This window comes from Petromyzon marinus, chromosome 10 (genome assembly GCF_048934315.1).
Source record: "Petromyzon marinus isolate PM22_M1 ecotype Great Lakes invasive population chromosome 10, UKy_Petmar_22M1.pri1.0, whole genome shotgun sequence".
In the NCBI taxonomy this organism is placed as follows: domain Eukaryota; kingdom Metazoa; phylum Chordata; class Hyperoartia; order Petromyzontiformes; family Petromyzontidae; genus Petromyzon; species Petromyzon marinus.
The window spans coordinates 9,378,438-9,397,524 of NC_133676.1; the positions used below are offsets into that span (position 1 = coordinate 9,378,438).

The 19,087-nt window shown below is 46.9% G+C and overlaps 2 protein-coding genes and 2 non-coding genes across 14 annotated transcripts in view; all 4 read right to left on the bottom strand.

The window, feature by feature from the left end:
• Positions 1-2,397, bottom strand: part of LOC116940953 (sodium-driven chloride bicarbonate exchanger-like) — an 80,475-nt gene extending 78,078 nt beyond the window's left edge. For 4 of the 11 annotated variants that reach the window (XM_032951392.2, XM_032951387.2, XM_032951389.2 and 1 more), the window contains exon 1: positions 1,781-2,395. In XM_032951392.2, coding sequence (XP_032807283.2) covers positions 1,781-1,846 — 66 coding nt within the window. In that variant the 5' untranslated portion in view covers positions 1,847-2,395. Of the gene's footprint in view, positions 1-1,780 lie in introns of all 11 variants that reach the window. The other 7 variants (XM_032951397.2, XM_032951396.2, XM_032951395.2 and 4 more) reach the window with 4 other exon arrangements.
• Positions 2,398-4,747: 2,350 nt separating this feature from the next.
• TRNAE-CUC (transfer RNA glutamic acid (anticodon CUC)) lies at positions 4,748-4,819 on the bottom strand. Its single transcript has one exon. It is a non-coding gene; the product is annotated as a tRNA-Glu (tRNA).
• An 824-nt stretch (positions 4,820-5,643) lies between these two features.
• On the bottom strand, positions 5,644-5,715 carry TRNAE-CUC (transfer RNA glutamic acid (anticodon CUC)). The gene has a single exon. It is a non-coding gene; the product is annotated as a tRNA-Glu (tRNA).
• A 6,999-nt stretch (positions 5,716-12,714) lies between these two features.
• The window catches only part of LOC116940952 (uncharacterized), a 53,326-nt gene continuing 46,953 nt past the window's right edge, over positions 12,715-19,087 (bottom strand). Inside the window, exon 6 of the mRNA XM_032951385.2 lies at positions 12,715-18,564. Coding sequence (XP_032807276.2) covers positions 17,589-18,564 — 976 coding nt within the window. The 3' untranslated portion in view covers positions 12,715-17,588. The remainder of the gene's footprint in view (positions 18,565-19,087) is intronic.

Genomic DNA, 19,087 nt, shown 5'->3' on the forward strand with positions numbered 1-19,087 from the left:
CAAGTGGTACACGTACGTACATACATACACAAATTACATGTAAAGGGACCTTTCGTGAATCCACTGTTGGGGTGACGATGATGATGATACCACCTTTTCCCACCTTACGCCGTGTTTGGGACATGGGGTGGTTGTTGTTGTTGTTTGACCCTAAATCACCAGGCTGGTCACTGGGTTCAGATGGTAGCCGCGGCCAGGAATCGAACCGGGGTCACTGAGCTCATAGGGCAGTGTTCGAACCACCACGCCACACATCACGCAAAGCTTAATATAGTCCACGTCGGGTTAATGTTACCGAGCTACGGATGGATATGCCAGAAAGGCTTGCTCACATTTGGCTACAATTACAGTCTTCATAACAAGACATCCAAAATTGTTCTAAGTTGTAATGGGACACAAAGTATAAAAAAGGGCGCCGTTAGCGAAACAAGTCGCAGACCATTGAGAGTGGCGTTAAAGCCGATACAAAGTGGGGCTGAGCTCGCTTACAAGTTTATATACTTATACAGTCCACCGTGCTGGCGTGGACTCATTCACACCAGGGTACAGTTTTACCGTCTTGCACACACACACACCATAAACAACGATTACAAAACTGCCGGATATGAGACATAACCAACCACGTGTCTACACACACACACCACAGTCACACATTGATAAAATACTAAACTACAGCATTACGCACACTACACATACCAAAGGCCACACTATACACACACACATTACAAGCGCACTATAATTAGTACAGTACTGTAGACCACACGACACACACACACTACATACCGAGCACTATGCACAGCACCCCCGATGGAGGCCACATTGCCAAAACTTCCCGCTCCAAGATACGCAGCCACACACACACACTACGTGTCGACTACGCATACCACTCACGCACAATATAGACCAAACTATACACACACGTGCTATAAGATCACCGTACCTACAAGGCGCACGCCACGTGTCTACACACACTATAGACCACACTGCCTACAAGACACACGCCACGTGTCTACACACACTATAGACACAACCACACACACACTATAGACCACACCGCCTACAAGACACACACGCCACGTGTGTACACACACTATAGACACAATCACACACACTATAGACACAACCACACACACACACTATAGACCGCACTGCCTACAAGACACACACGCCACGTGTCGACACACACTATAGACACACACTATAGACCACACTGCCTACAAGACACACTATAGACACAACCATACACACACACTATAGACCACACTGCCTACAAGACACACACGCCACGTGTGTACACACACTATAGACACAATCACACACACTATAGACCACACTAACTACAAGACACGCCACGTGTCTACATACACTATAGACCACACTTCCTACAAGACACACACGCCACGTGTCTGCACACACTATAGACCACACTGCCTACAAGACACGCCACGTGTCTACACACACTATAGACCACACTACCTACAAGACACGCCACGTGTCTACATACACTATAGACCACACTTCCTACTTCCTACAAGACACACACGCCACGTGTCTACACACACTATAGACACACTCACACACACTATAGACCACACTGCCTACAAGACACACACGCTACGTGTCTGCACACACTATAAAGACACACACCGTAGACACACACGCCACGTGTCTGCACACACAATAAAGACACACACCGTAGACACACACGCCACGTGTCTGCACACACTATAAAGACACACACCATAGACACAGTACCAACCCAAAGAGACCATCATCTCACCGTTGACAGGAGAGGTTCCAGCACCGGCGTCCCCCGATACTGCGCGTCTCTTCGCTCATAATCCATGCCGTCCGCTGCTCGCCACCGACTCCTTTGTACCCTGAGCGGATGGTGGTGGTGGTGCTGATGACGATGATGAGTAACAACGTTGGTGGGGATCGTTGATGACTATAAATGTAGAAGCAGGACAACTAACGGCAGCAAGTAGCGAGTGGCGCGACCACCACTTGAACTCACTGGACTCGCGGCTCACGACTGGGACGCTTCATGCGCCGGCGTGCGAAGGACGCGTGTGAGTGCCTGTCTGTCTGTGTGTGAGTCGAGTGTCTGTCTGTGTGTGAGTCGAGTGTCTGTGTGTGTGTGTGAGTCGAGTGTCTGTGTGTGTGAGTCGAGTGCCTGTCTGTGTGTGTGAGTCGAGTGTCTGTCTGTGTGTGAGTCGAGTGCCTGTATGTCTGTGTGTGAGTCGAGCGCCTGTCTGTGTGTGTGTGAGTCGAGTGCCTGTCTGTGGGTGTGAGTGTGAGTCGAGCGCCTGCCTCTGCGTGTGCACGCTTGAACGTTCGGCTCGGGCGCGCCGTTGTGAGTGTGGAAGGCGTCCCCCCTTATGACTGGTCCGCATCCTCCCCCTCCGCCTCCTCCTCCTCCGATGGGCGTCTTCTGCTCGCACCAATCGCCGCAACGTGTGGGTGAAGGCGACGCTCGTGTCACGCTCGCGTTGCGGGGTGGGACGTGGGGTGGCTGGGTGGGCGACAGAGACATTGACGTGGGAACGACGAAGCGATCCTGGGCTGCTCTCACCTCTAAAAGAACAATTCCGAATAGACACACACTTGGTGGGTTAAGTATGGTGAAACAAACTCCCACGACTGACACGACCGTGGAAAGGCATTTACTGGTAGGAACGAAGTTGTAAACTGAGTGTACCAGCCTGCAATAGATTAATGTGTCCGTCCGTCCCCTTTCAATACTTTAACGAAGTGAAATCTCGTGCTGTTGGGGTGTAAAAATAAAATTGCGCAAAATTCCAATGTTCCTACCAGCCCACCCTGCAGGGACCTGTTCCAGACGAGTGGGGTTGGGGGATATGAGGACCAGGGCAAGTTCAGATATCACTTACCCACTCATGCTGTCCGTAGTCGGGAATGCAACTTGGGCGGGCGGGTTCATTGCGTAATGAGTTCACATGTGCTTAACGAAGGTGTGTGTATATATAGAACCTTAATGGAATAATCCATGAATGTTTCATTGATTTATTTTGGCTTAAACCAGGCACGTGCGCAACATGTATATAATAAAATATGATGCTGCGCACACGCACATTTAGTGCGAGTAATTTATATTTTAACTGCAACGCTATTAACGTCAGACTCAGACTTTATTTCAGCGGATAAGGTCCATTGAGATAAGCACAGCTCTTTTACAAGGGGGCGACCCGAGAGCCCTACGCCGTCGGCAGTGGCGGCTGTGAAAGGGCATTGCGGGGAGGTAACGAACAAACGAGATGCCAGTTTCGACAATATTCGAAAATATTAAGTAACAGCCCCTCTATGCATGGGTAAGTAGGGTCGATGGTGTGGAGGGACATCACTATTTCTATAACACTCCCACGAGACACACACACATGCCATTCTAGAACACTCACACATGAGCATTCCTGCCAGTGCCCTCTATTGATCGGACACTGACATAATGAGTCCTCTGGCCAGTTGAAAGTTCTTGTGGCCACCCCACCACCGCGTGCGCGCAGTGGCGGCGAGCCTAAGAGGTGTTCGCACACAGCACTTTCCCCAACAACATTGCATAGGCAACACGGGGGTGGGGGGTCTTTGTGTCGTGGCTGTGGTTTTTATTTGGCACTCCGGTGACACGCACTGTGAGCGCACCAAGCTAGAACCCCGGTAACGTGGGTTCCATTTCCGACCACGGCTAATGATATATAATCGGCGAGTGATATCTTAACCGGTTCTAATCCCTCCCCTTGGTCTGTTCAGTCTTCAAGTAACCTGGTGCGATGTGTAAACACGAGCAGTGGGGAGACAAAGGCGGTCGAAAGTGGGGATGGCCGTAGCACGTCACCCTTGTACGGCGTCCTAGTGGCCTTCATTGGTGGCCACGAATGACGCTTTCCACAACAGCCTGTGCGGTTATACACGGGGGACCTTTGTATTTGTTCTAGCTTTTAACGCACCACTAAAGTGTGAATCATATCTCATAAAGACTCTCTGTGAATGTTATAGAGGGGAGGCAGCATCAAAATGTAAACAAAGGAACACATCAAAGAGTGGGTTTGGGAAATATTCCGTACACAAGATCACCTATATTGCCTTGTGTTGAATCCCAATGATGATAGGTATGTGTAGTCCTAAAATATTTACACTGTGTGTGCGTGACTGTGTTTTGTTCCAAACTCCCATGGCCATTTGGTGACACTCATATTCATCACGCGGAATGCGCGCCAGAGATCTCTGAAGCTAAATGAGGGTTGAGTCTGGATGGCTACCGGATGGGTTGACCGTATTGTGCAAAAAACAGGTGCAATAGAAATTACGGACGCTAGAAGACATTGCAGAAATATCCCACGGTTGGTTTGCACTCTCTTGTCCCACCTTCACCAACCCGCACTGACCAGCGTGGTGATGTATGGTCAAATATCTCCCATGGCTCGCAATGCGTGGTGGGATGGCCCCCTCTCTCACCCAGCAGTGGATTTACTAAATTGGGCCGGACATGTCATTAAAACCCAGTGTGTGTCTTTTCGACAAAAATTTAGTTACATTTTCTGGAGAGAGGAAAAAAACCGACACAAAGAATTTTCGATTCACGATGTGTACAAAAATACAAAATTGCGCGAAAAAACTGTACAACGTTTTCTTATTTTATTATTTTATTGTTTCCCTTCTATGTAGCTTTACCGAAAGGACCAATAATATGTACAAAATAGGTTAACTTAAAGAGGAAAAAAAAATCAAGTTCCCTGACCGGGAATCGAACCCGGGCCGCGGCGGTGAGAGCGCCGAATCCTAACCACTAGACCACCAGGGATCCTATACACCGCCCAAGCAGTGCTCTATGTATACAACATTCCAACGTGACTATGTGTGGTGAAAATAAATCGTCATTATGACGATTACTGTAACATGTAAGACTGTTGTTTTGCTGAAAGTTCTACAAGATACACACGCAGAGTTCGTAGAACGAAAGGGGAAATGGCAGCTTGAAGGGAGATGGAGGATAATGGGATAATGGAGCTCAGTTTCGCCCCCTATAGGACGCCAAGGGTGATGATGACTCCGATAATTCACACGCGCGTCCCTTCTGTCGGATGGATTGGGACCGTTCTTCCTTCCCCACGCCATGCGAGTTATTGGGCCATACTTCATTCACCACGCTGGTTAATATGGGTTCGTCTAAGCGAGGGGCTTATTACAATGTACAATCCACCAGTGGAATTGGTTGGGCTTGCCCTCTGATGCGCACAAAAGCTTGCAAACCCTGGTATAGATTTAACAACACACAAAGGCGCGCAGCATTGCACGTATCAAAAAAAAAACTCTTCGGCCTTATCCAGACCACCAGCTCAACGTAACTGCGTGTGTGTGCGTGTGGTAATTTCTACGCTTAGAATGTATCCAACCAACTTAAAGGAGCTGATAAAATATGGCCACATCACTACGCGTAGCCATGACGCAACTTTAGACCCGGTTAAACCCTCATTAGGACCCATGAGTAGGGTACAGAAATAAATGTTTTTTGCCACGGCCATTTGCCTCTGGTAGAATCCATATGTGTGCATAATGGTTACATGGGTCTCAAAAAGAACTTAAAAAGTGGGATAACTGAAACAATTTTACTAAAAAAAAATCAAGTTCCCTGACCGGGAATCGAACCCGGGCCGCGGCGGTGAGAGCGCCGAATCCTAACCACTAGACCACCAGGGATCCTGTATTGAACTTAATAAAGAATTAAAGCTTTCGTGACTGCATAAATTACTCATTGTTTTTTTTTCGGTAAAGTCACATATGTATAAATACCACAAAATTACATTAAAAACAAATCAATCACGACGTTTCGACCACAACACAAGCGATCTTCATCAGGTGTAAAAAAAACAAATAGCACATAGGATGACATCAACGCAACACATAGCGTTAAACTGCACGGAGGTAAATACAACAAGAAGATGAGAGACGAGAATTCAACAAACTTAAGAAAAAAATGTTTTACGTGATACAAAACCAGTCGGCCAACGACACAGTTAGACACTTGCCTGGCAGACCACGAATTTCAGAAGAGTGCTAAATTTCGTGTTCATCCTCTGTGTCGTTGGCCGACTGGTTTTGCATCACGTAAAAATGTTTTCTTAAGTTTGTTGAATTCTCGTCTCTCATCTTCTTGTTGTATTTACCTCCGTGCAGTTTAACGCTCTCTATGTGTTGCGTTGATGTCACCCTATATGCTATTTGTTTTTTTACACCTGATGAAGATCGCTTGTGTTGCAGTCGAAACGTCGTGATAATTTTATTGTTTTATATTTTTATTATTTTATTGTTTCCCTTCTACGTGACTTTACCTAAAGAACCAAGAATATGAATCCCTGCAGTCACGAAAGCTTTAAATCAAAATTGAATTTTATACCTGTTAACCCATACGGTTTACCAGTATTCTTGTACAGGGAAATTGAGTTTTCAGGTCCATACGATGTACAGGCGTTTCAACGCGAGCAAACAAATATTTATTTGTGTTTCTCCCTTGTGATAAGACTTTGTAGAATGAACATCGAGATTTATAAGGGCACGGGGTGGCCAATAAGGTCTGAATCGGTCTGTAATAAAGCAGGCACTGATAAGGGGTTGACAGCTCCAATGACTTCCTAATAATCGGGTACATTCCGGGAGATTTTTTCGCAGGTTGACAATACGTGTAACATCAATACGGTGCTGTAATCATGATCTTTGTCTCGGGAAAAAGCTTGCTGAGTCTCAATACTTTTAAAGAGGGGGGGGTCCTGCTCCGTTGGTTATGGTTGGCCCTATCTATTAGTGGTTGTTTGTTGGAGGAAACAGGAAAGACCGGAGTAAACCCAACGCACATGAGGCATAATACTCAAAAGTTGTACACGTGATGAAATATATCCGTGCGGCGACCTTCCTTCTCCTTCTGCATATCCACACGTACATAGAAATTGATTCCACCGGAGTACTCTATTCGCCTTCCACCCTTACCTTACCCAAAAAGATGTGTTTATGTCAGTGCCATAAGCAAGAGTCAGCCTTGCCGAACAAATACTGCTCGTTTACCAGATGTTACTGGTAAGAGCACTCCCTCTAATCGACGGACCCCTGTCAGCGCAAAGAATCCGTTTTCCGAACTACCACCTGGACACCTCACAGCCCAACTCTACACCATCTGGGACACGCGCAACACTCATCAGCAGTATTCTTATCTAAAGTACAAACCTCTGCTTATCTCTGGAAATCTGACCGAGATCCGGCATTTTGTGTAGGAGCGCCCCCTGCCTTTCAGTTCAGTTTCAGTTTATATATTTGGTATAGCCCTGTGAGCCATTTGGCTCTTGAATCGGGTGCAACCACAACAAACAATAAACAAAAACACGAACAAGAAACATCTTAAAGTGACTATGTGACTGTGCAAACAGAAAATCCATGCCTGTCTACAGCTGTCTCATAGAGCTGATGTTTGATATATATGGCCACAATCTTGACAACATTTGAGATGACGATCAAAACAACAAGGCTTGATGCATTCTACATGCAGTTATCCAGCACTCACCCATTCACTCCAGTAACTCGCTCACAAAAGGTCAGTCGCCTCCTTATCACTCTTCCATGTCGACTGTCATGGTTACGGCTCCCGTGAATCAAGGCCGTAGCCATGGAGTCAAGATTGGGGGGGGGGGACCAAATCTCCCAGGGGGTCTGGGTGGTCCCAACCCAGAAAAAAATCAAATTTGAAAACTCATTTCTTGCCATTTCCTGCCAAAAAAATATTAAAAATTCACGAACACATGGGATGGACTTTTTATTTATTTATTACAATAATGTCTAAGAGTGTATTGTATTGCATTGCTGTTTTTTTTATTTTTTACATTTTCTTGTTTCATTGTATGTAATGGCAGAGATTAGGGATTCATGAAGTACAACCATAGCCACAATCATATCAACAGAAATCTATGCATTGTTATATGAAGACGAGTCCAGATATTCTGGCCACAGGTCACAATACTTCTGCGACTTTGGAATTCCCTCCTATCGTCTCGACCCCCCATGCTCTTATGACCTTGCTCAATTCAAGGAACGCTATTAACTTTAGTAATAAAATAACTTTAGTAAAAACATTATTTAAAGTGCTCTTTATTGCTGGCCGCTTGATGTTTTTTGGCGGTTTGTCATGTGCTCAGAAACTTTTATTTTAAAAAAAGTATAGTGATGTCACACTATTGTGGTAATTGAATCGGAGGATCGATTCAATTACCACAATCGTATGGCTCGCTGTCTAGACATCCCCATTGGCGTCTGTTATTACTCTGAAACTCGCCTATTCACGAAAACAGAAGCCAGCAATTTTGTCATTGAAGTTTCCTTTATAAAGCAAACATGAACATACAAGAGTCTGTTTGACCGAATATGAACAAAATGGCACTTTGGTAGTCCATCACTAAATGAGGCGTTGGTACAATACTACTCAACAGCGTGTCTTTCAGCAGGACAACTCTGAACTGGTTTCAATATTCCGAGTCTCATCTACAGACCGTGGCCTGTTGACTCGGTGTGATATATTGATGTCATGCATCTTTCATTTTCATTATTATACCCATCATCTACTAAGAACGATGTGTAAATATTGCATTTTCGTTTGAATGGAAGATTGATAAACACCCGGATAGGTTGAGATAGGCATGTGCCCTGGTGTAAGGAATGAAATGGGCTCCACCTGTCCGCCTATCTCCCAGCCACATCCTCTTCGGAGCCCAGCACCAAGGCCTCTATGGTCCGTTGGTCCTGGTGTTGTTGCACTGAATGCACATCGCGAAGCTCCGCCGAAAGCGCATCAATCATCCTTTTACATAAGTGCAGTTTTTTATAGAATCCGGCAGATGGCGGCTGACGCCTTACTACGCGATACTATCCATTGTCTTTTGCCGCCAGGGTATATTTTTTAATTCATGAATATCAACACGTGCAGCACATACAATTACGCACATTTGTGAGAATGTAATATTGGTTTGATAACTTCATAAATATGGTGTGCATTAATATAGTGCGCCATTTGAAAAAGCTGTAATTTATCTTACACTGCGAGGTGAGATGCTAACGCAGGGCAATTCAGTTACTATATACACCTCCAGCAATCCAGGTGCGAGCCCTGGCAATGGTCATTCGCGCCTGGAATAACTGTTACCTGAGCCTGATGTGGCTCTCCTATAGATCAACTCGGCCCAAAATAAGTACCTGGATCGGCGATGTGTCAGTCCCTCATTGGGGAGTGCGTCGTGCTGAAATGTGCGTCTTTCTGACCATTGGATAAGGACCCCTCCACGCCTGTGTTATTTGATCATCCTCCAAGTGCGGATCGGTGACGGCGGGGGGCATGGACGTGAGAGCATATAAGTAGAGTACAACAATGCACTGCTCCTTGCTGATCACCACGTAGCCTCGCAGCGTCTAACGACCTGCGCGCGCAAGGTGCTCACCCATACAAGCATCATCCCGGGTCACAGCCTGATGAGCTTCCAAAACCGTGCCAGTTGGTCACAGACGAGGGACTACATTCTGGCTGAAATAGCCGTGGATATGACTATCTCAGCTGGAGAAGAATGTTGTTGCCTGGTTTACTTCATATGTTGGGAAGTTTGTGTTTAGCCATAAGTTGGTGGCCTTATTTGCCAAATATGTGCGGGGTTTCTTCAATAGGATAGGAAGAATTTTGATTTAAAGCTTTCGTGACTGCAGGGATTCATATACTTGGTTCTTTCGGTAAAGTCACGTAGACGGAAAACAATAAAATAATAAAAATATGATTGTTTTATATTTTTATTATTTTATTGTTTCCCTTCTACGTGACTTTACCGAAAGAACCAAGAATAGGATAGGAAGACTTACTGCGTGAGATAGGCGTGTATCAAACCCTTATATTGTGCTCATAGAAAGATAAAATTACAGATGCAGCCCTGAAACAGCTAGCTCACGCCACTATTGACGGAAGGGCATCCACTAGGAGGAGTTCTCGAGAGCCCCTATGGGTGGTATTTGACCAATAAAGCCCTCTTCTATGCTGACCAGACATCTAGAAAGGGGTGGGGATACCTACATTTTGCCCCACGACACACGACCTACCGATCGGACTAACTGTGGCGTGCCTATTTATAAACCACTGACTGGGTGGACAGAGGCGGCGGGGGATTTAAGGGGCTGAATCACATGTCAAGGCAATGTGTTAACACAACGGCTCCGTCGTCTTCGACCCATGAGAAACATAGCTTTCCTTTTGACATAATTCTTCACGTAAGTGCAGCACAAGTAGCATGTTTTCGCTAATAAAACATACAGAAAGCACATATGCCTTGTAAGAATATGTTCATTGTATTCTCTGTCTTTAGTATTAAATAAAAGCGCCAAGTGTTGATGACAATATGTGCCACAACCTGTAATGAAGCGCAATTAATACTAAGTATTCAGTTATAACCAATGCAGCAAATTAGTCTTGTAATTAAATGTAATTATGTTCTCATATACATCGTATTAACATCGGAAATAATTGTAAGCTTCGCTGCAGCTGTCTGCTGGGACGGGATGTCCTTACCGCGTCTTTTCGTGTACTTTTCCTAAAACACAGCCTTACAGATTTGAGACGTATCTGTAACGCTCATAATAATTCGCAGTAATTTTCTATCCACTGCTAGATGAAGGCCTCCCAATGCCATGCCGGTGATGGGGGATTGTCTGATCATAATTCTCCACCCTTCGTCAGTGTGGGTTGGTGAAAGAGGTGGGGTGCTCAGAAACGGTTTAAATATATCACTCAAGACTGAAACTCCATTCGCCTGACTCAGAGCGCAAACCGCTACCACACCGCTCCCCAATTAGTAATCTATTATTGCGCTTTATTTCAAATTAAACGTATCGTATGTTTGTTTATTGTACTTGTCAAGCATGATGTAGGTTACTGCAGTATTTAGAATTGCAGTATTTTTGTTTCTACTGAGGTATATATAAGTACTGTGTCAAAAGTTTTGAGCATAACATATTGAGAATGTTCGGTACGGCACTGTGCTTACATCCATCCCTATGTAAGTGGATGTATGTTGAACTTCTTCCGCACCGTACGTAGCCAACCGTGCTAATCAGAGGTGCGGGTGAAGGACAAACAGCTAAACACAAAAAGCAGTTCTAAAGAAATTAGTTTTCAATCTAGATGTAAAAGTGCATAGGTTCAGTGGCTTCCTAATATCGGAAGAAAGAGCGTTCCAGATGGTCGCAGCAGCGCATCTGAAATCGCGCGATGCGGTGACCGTCTTTGTTCGATGGATGGCCAAAAGCCGCTGCTGCGAGGATGACCGGAGTTTGCATGATGATTTATGCTCCTTGACGAGATCAGCAAGGTGTTATGGCTCATACTCTTTGGTTCTTTCGGTAAAGTCACGTATAAAATAAAATAAATTAAAAAGTAAAAAAATAAATCACGACGTTTCGGGCGCAACACAAGCGTCCGTCATCAGGTGGAAGACCCACATCAGGTGGGACACCCTAGAGAGAATGTTGTGGTTCGTTCGGCAAACGGAAGCCAATGCAGCTCGGCCAGCACTGGACGGACATGTTCGGACCTTGCGGTACCTATCAGGCCACGTGCTAAATAATTTTGTACACGCTGCAGTTTGGTGATGTTTTTGCCAGACGTCCCGTAGAGTGGTGAGTTGCAATAATAGAGCCTTGTCGATACTCTGCTACAGGCCACCGTGTTGGTTATGTCACGACTCAATAGTGGTCGAATGTGTCGAAGAGCCCTGATATGAAAATTGCATGCTCTGACTCTATTCTGCACGTGGTGATCAAACGACATATTCTGGTCGAGTATGGTGCGGAGGCTCTTTAGATGAGTATAAAACTGAATCCTGTGACTTGAAATACATGTTTGGTATAAATACATATAACGGGAAGCGCGGCCATTCGAATTAAATTCCCCGCCACGGCTCACATCAGTGGCGAGTGGTATCTGGAACCAATTCTGCCTCACTTCACCAACCACGCAGCACAATCAAGCGTGGTCAAACACTAACTCCAATGACCGATACGGCGTGGGGAGGCCTTCATCCAGCAATGGATTAACCAAAGGTTCTGAGCAGAAACACAACACGTGGACGCATGCAGAATTGGTGGCACTATATAACCTTTAATAATACAGCCATCAAAGCGCTCGCAACATCATTACGCTATACTTGATATAAATACTCCGATATGGTATTGTATATTGGTATTGTAACATTGCAATACTGCATTTAACGTTATGTACACAGCATACCGCTCGTTATACTATTACACAGTTCGAAACAATTGCTAGTGTAATGTAAAAGCGCGTAAGCAATTAATGAGAATACTAACAAACATATACGCCATGGCAAACAAAACCAACCGAAAAGAAAATTATAAAATGAGAATCCCAAGTCACCCCTGGCCGCCTGTCGCACATGCGGACGTCTTCTATAGCTGCCTGCACTTGTTATGACGTACAACGCTATTCGCAATAGCAGCTGTAGAGGGGCTCTCCAGGGCGGCCCCCTTGTATAAAACAAGGGCGCTATTCTGATTGCATTTACTGGAGAACAGTTGGCGCCCGCTCAATGGGAGGTCGCTCCTTCTCAGCTGCCACTTCTACTGCCTGGAATTACACCCACCCACCCACCCACCACCCACCCACCACCCTGTAATCCGTGCTGCCGATTCCCTGCTCCAGTTGAAGTCTCGGCTGAATACCCAACCTATTTCCACCTGCATTGGACCGTCTTCTATAATGTAATCATTACAGTTCACGACTATATGGTTGTGTATACCCTCCCAATTGTCGGTGATTTCCAGTCATACGCACGTGCTACGTCAGAAACACCAGTATTCGTGAGATGCATCTGGACTGAGACACAATTTACATCATATAGAAATCCGCCACGATCAATCCACTGCTGAATGAAGCCCGCTCCAAGCCGCCGCCATATACCGCGATCTCGCGATGCCCCAATCCACCCAGCATCCACACAACGAGATGATGTGATCGCTCCATCTCCCTCCGTGGACGCGCTCTTCACGGACGCGTTCCATTCCATGGCTGCAACTCAGTCACTATTCTTGACCGTTGGCCATCGTCCCTTCCATCGGCGTGTCCTGCGCAAGCCCGCGATGCATTTTTCGAGCAGTCTAAATCGTGACTTTCAACCTGCGTGATCACTTAAACCTCGCAGCTCACGACGTGGTTCGGAGTGGCGTTCTGCGCTCTGTAGACTCGGTAAGACGCGTGTATATGGCCCGTGCGTATTTGTGTGTGTGGTTTAAAATGAGCAGCCAGTGCAGCGTGAACATCAGACGGCAACAGTGGCCGAGCGTGGTTGTAGGCCCCAACATCTTCTGGTATACCGAACCTGTCTTAATAGGTCCATGCCCCCAACAGTCTACAAGATTACATGGGGACCCTTCGTGTCGTTGCTCCATGTGTGTCTGTTTGGGGAGCGGTCGTGCGTTAGTTAGCGCACTGTGCTACAAGCACCGGCGACGTGGTTTCAACGCCTGCCCGTGGTTAACACATCAAAAGGTGAGTAATACGTGAACCTGTTTTGGACCTCCCCTGGGTCGACCCAGCCTTGCACGAGTAACCTGTGCCATGTTGTAACCATCGGCACTTGAGAGACAACAGCTTGTCCGGCGGCTCTGCGGGCATCTTTGTGCCTGCCTTGTATGTACTTTTTCTTTATTATAAGCGCTCTATGACTTTACACGCGAACATGTGACATGCAAGATTCACGGCGTTAAAGAGGAACGGGCTTGTTGCAGTCACCATACTCCATCCTTGAATGGCACACCCTGTATATTGCGCCCACACACTACGTGGGGTGTACAGTGATTTCGAGGGTGTCAGGCACATCTAACGTGTTGTTGGCGCATGGCTTCATTTCTGGTGGAAACCTGCCCCGATGTCAACGGTGCCAACAATGGGCGTAACAACTCCAAATACCGCAACCCATCCATTATCGCCGTGATGGGCCATTCCACGGTTACGAAAATTGCAATGGGAGGAACGCGTGCGTATTGTTAGATATGGCGATGAAATCATGGATCGCACCGCTCTGTCGCGTGACACAATTTAGGAACTATAAAAGTCCGAACGATGCTTAACCTCCAAAGCCATCCGTCTTGTTGACTCCTTTACCTACCTCTGTTCAAGTCCAGGCTCCAAAACAAACCTTTTGACTGATCGCCTCTTGCTCTTTATAGAATAAATCTCCCACCCCTCCCCCGCCGTCCCTGTATATCGTCTTGAGATGCGACCCCATTCAGACACTATATATAATTCCAAATTATATTGTATATGTACAGTAGTTGACATTGTCAGGTTCTCTATCCAGCGCTGTAGTTCCATTACCGTCTCATTGATTACATTATGATTCAACGCAAATGCATATATTCATACATACACTTACATGGAACTATAACGGACAATTGCCAAACTATTTTAGTGTTGTTTCTTTTCGTCACGAATTATTTCCAATATGGCAAAACAAACATCACGACGGGACGCAGTTTCTACTCAGCATTATTGAGACAATAAGCAGACACGTTCCATCCCTTGGCTTGCCACTCCGTAGTTTTTCTCGACCATCTGTCATCGTTATTGTATTTCAATGTTCAAGAAAATGACGGTGGCAGGAAGCCAAAGGGATGGAACGCGTCCGAGAGCATGGAGGAGATGGAGCGATTAAATCAGCACGTATTCAGGTAGGTGCTAAGTGGATCGTTGCATCGCAGAATAATCCACACGTGGGACGATGTATCGTGGCTGCTGATGACGACGAAGATGATGACTGAGTATTGTTATGAGTACTATTATTTTACGAGTCACCGTAGCGGTATTATATGTGTTGTATACTTGTACACGTGCCGAATGTTGATGATACGCTCAGCGAAAACATCGGCGCAGCACCGAACAGCGCTCGCTGAACGCGTGCTATCCTCACGACGCCTTATGTACCGTGCGTGTGTTAACATTGGAGTAGATGATTTCAAATGTGCGACACGCGCACACATACTGTTCCTTTACGATGTTTGTGTTAATCACGCTTTATAGAGGCTACGGAAATATGATGCTCGCGAACTAAATTGGCGCACTTTGACAGCAATAAGCCTAATTTCTCAAATGTAACACTGCTGCTGCTATTAGGTGATATGCGCCGATATAACCCTGAAAATAGCATATATCTGGCATGCTTGCATGCACACTAACACACACACATGCGCACACACACACGCGTACAGCCGGGTGTGTATGTGCAACCAATGATAGAGCTTCGACGAGCTCAGCTTAGCAACATTGAATATGCTACAGGTTATAGAGAAAAGTTCCGCTTAAGCTCATTTAGAACTTATTTTAGAAATGATTTTAGACCCTCCAATATATCACGTGATCCGCACACGCTTGGGAAGTCTCATCCAGCAGTGTATTGACATGAGGGCTGTACATGAGCGTGCACGTGTTGTACTGTATATGCTAAATATGTGGTTGGAAATAGACGACGCGTGATTAGGGGCTGTCGAAGCCCCGTGGTGCATTGACTGCAGTTTACAGCCTACCCCTATTATAACAAAAAGGAGATGACATAAACCTATCAAGTGTTGCAGCCAGTCAGCCTCTAGCCGATACTCAAGTTTCAAGTGTATCTTGTTTAACCAGGTGAAAATCAAAAGACCAGGATACGTCTAATTATCAAGAGTCAACTGGGGCATTGGTTTACCAGTAGTGGTTTGGATGTTTGGTATGTCTACCGGTAATCTCAATTGAGTAATTGACGGCTAATTTTAGATATTTTTTTTTATAAATGTGGACCTGACGAACGGCCTGCACAAGTGGCGAACGTCCTCTACCGCTTTACTATTTGGGCTGTGCACAGTCCGATCGTTTTATTTAGCTATTGGTCGCACACGTTACTCTTATTATGGGGCGGGCGGTAACAGTGCGAAAATAAAGTGCATTTTAAAATAACAGAATTCGACATAATTACAGGCAAAATAAACAACGAACGCGTTTTCACCATTGAAAAGAGAATAGAGAGATATAAATGTCTTGGATTTTCAGGTTTGATTTTGAGTCCATGCTCCTGCACTCGCGGTTGTGAGATCCACGTGTAGTATATATACGTACATGTGTATACTGTGCACGCATCCAGTCACATTTGTAAGGGAATAAATATCACATTCGTGGTTATGATAAGCGGGTGTCTTTCGAGCTACCGCTCACGCAATTGAGTTTTAAATTAAGTGTAACTATGCACACAGCCACGAATACAAAGCAACAGTTTACAAACCTCGGCGGCTGTGTGCGTTTTTTTGTTTGTCGGCAAGGTCACCTATCGGTATACGTGACAAATAGGCCGAGGTATAAATAATCGGAGTGGAGTGGAGCTACAGTGGAAAAGCGCTATGTGGTATCAGAACCTGTCTTAGGCTATCTACCTTTCACCAACCGGTACTGACCAACGTGGTGAAGTATGGTCAAGCAACCTACCGACGAAAGGCCTTCATCCAGCAATGGATTGCCATCGGGATGCGAGTTATCATTTCATAATTATTATTTTTATAATCGAATGTTGATGTTCTTAAAGTGATTTCCCGTCTCTTGCAAAACCCCGTAGTCGTCTTATAAGAGCTGCTTACTGCCGAAGCTGTAAAATAGGAAGGAGCCGATGTATTTAGTAACATAAGGCTTAAAGACGATTTCTTATTTTAACGAATTGCCCACTTAGTGTTACAAGTGTCCGGTATATTTTAGCGCATTTCTCCAGAAAACTTCATGGGTAATTACTCTAAAGGATGTTGACGATTTTACATTAAACTGCACCCGCTTTCAAATCGATATATCGTTTGCTTTAAACACAATCTAGTAATAAAATCATGAAATCAAATGCCCGTATTATTAGGAGAAATCGGTCTCATCTTTTGCAAAACTCACAGAAATCATACGTGTGTGTATATACCGTATACTGTATATATAAATCGAGCACGTCTTTGAAACGACCTAAAGTAATACTGCCACAATGTACTATATATATGAAGAGAGATCAATTTGTAAACACAACGAGACATCGTACAATCAGCATAGGCCGTGTAACACGAATGAGGCCACCCATCAACACTGAGAATGAGTGTGTGTATGTATGTATATGCGCGGAAATCCGGCAAAAAACACCACTGCATTTGTCATTAACACTGCCTTACAATAGAAACAAATTAACTGGCTGGACAAACAAAATATAATACCGACGTTTCAGGAAATTACCCTTGTTCAGAACGGGACCATTCTATATGTTTCTCATGTAAGAGTGTTAGATCCATTATTTAAGGGCGCGAATGTCGAATGCGGTGATTTTATCTTTAATATATCTATGTTTGTGCTTGTGTACTATTCCTAACACAGTTCGTTACTTTTGTTGTTGTATACATTTGTATGTACTTGTACATGTGTGTGTGTGTGTTTGTGTTGTATACAATGTCATCGTTGTGCCGTCGCGTTCGCGGCTTTGCAAATGACCACCGCGAAGCTACTCGGCCCCGTAGTAGCCGTAGCACACCACATCCTTCAGACAACTCTTGTCGAAATCGGTCGAGGCGGGGGGTCCCGTGGGGCCCCCCTTCGCCACGGCCACGCACTCCGCGTCTACCCCTGAGAGTCGCCGCTTCTTGCCGCCCCCACCGACCCCTCCGACCCCGCTCTCGAACACCCCAGAGTCCGTGGACTCTGCCGACTTGCTGGATGGGGGACTCTCCAGCAACTTGTCCGCCCTGAGATCCTGCTCTGGCACGGGCCCGGCCGCGCCGATCTGCTGCAGCTCCTGGAACATGGAGCCACCTCCAGCCGATGACGACGACGAAGACGACGTTGTCGACGACGTTGACGGAGGCTGCGACGCACCTGCCACGGGTGCGATCACGGCGGAAGGCGCCGTCGCCAAACCCGACTGCTGCTGCTGCAGAGGCGACGGCTGCTGCAGAGAGGCCGCGTGGTGGTGGTGATGATGGTGGTGGTGATGGGGAGCGCGACTCGACCACGGCTTGCCCCAATCGCTGGCGGCCGCCGCCGCGGCTGCAGCCGCCGCGGTGTCGCTCGAGTAGTAGCCGAGCGAGCACGCGGAGCTGGGCGGCAGCGCGAGCGACTTGAGCCCGTAGGGCAGCTGCAGCGAACCCCCGGCTCCGCTCCCGACCCCGACGCCAACTCCGGCGCCGTTGCTCGCTCCGGCCGATCCCACGCCGCCAGTGTCCGCCTCGTACGCTTGCTGGAACGGTCCCACCAGCCAGCGCTGGACGGACGCCGGCCCGCACCCGCCCAGGTCACCGCGGTCGGCGTCGGAGAAGCCGGCGGCGGCGGCCGCGGCGAGCTTCGAGCTGTACGCGGACGAGCCGAAGCGCTCGGCGAGCAGGGAGCTGCTGTCGTAGCGCGGCCCGCCGAGCAGCGAGTGATGCCGCGGGACGTCGTGAGGTGACGGCGTGAGGCGGTCCGCGTCCAGCCCCGGGTACATGCTGCGCATGGGCACGAACGCGCGCACGTGTTAAGAAGGAGCCAGGGGCGCGCAGGTGCGTACGCGCTCGTGCGCGCCTGTTGCAATCGCGTGCGATAATGAGCGGATATAGCTGTGGACGTATGCAGCCGCCCGTATACTGCCACGTGCAAGGCAAATACAAAGGTCCACTTATAGCCTAAATTCACTTTTGGGGCAAGTGCTGTTAGCGAGCACAAATGAAGGTCGGCACGGTACACGACGGGGTGGGTGGCTCGTCCGACCGCCTTTGTCTCCCCAGTGGTGATGTATACACGCCGCACCGGTTACCCGTTTGAGTCGACCTAGGGGACGCCCAGGACCGGTTCAGAGAATAATTAATCGTCACTGGTGTTGGTCGTGAGCGGGAACGAACTCGGGTTGCTGGGCTGCAGCGCAGAGCGCTCGCCCGTGTCATGATCACACACACACATACACACGTATGTACACAACCATGCGCACTAGGTAATTTGCACGCACACAGTCGTGCATGCAAGTGCGTACAC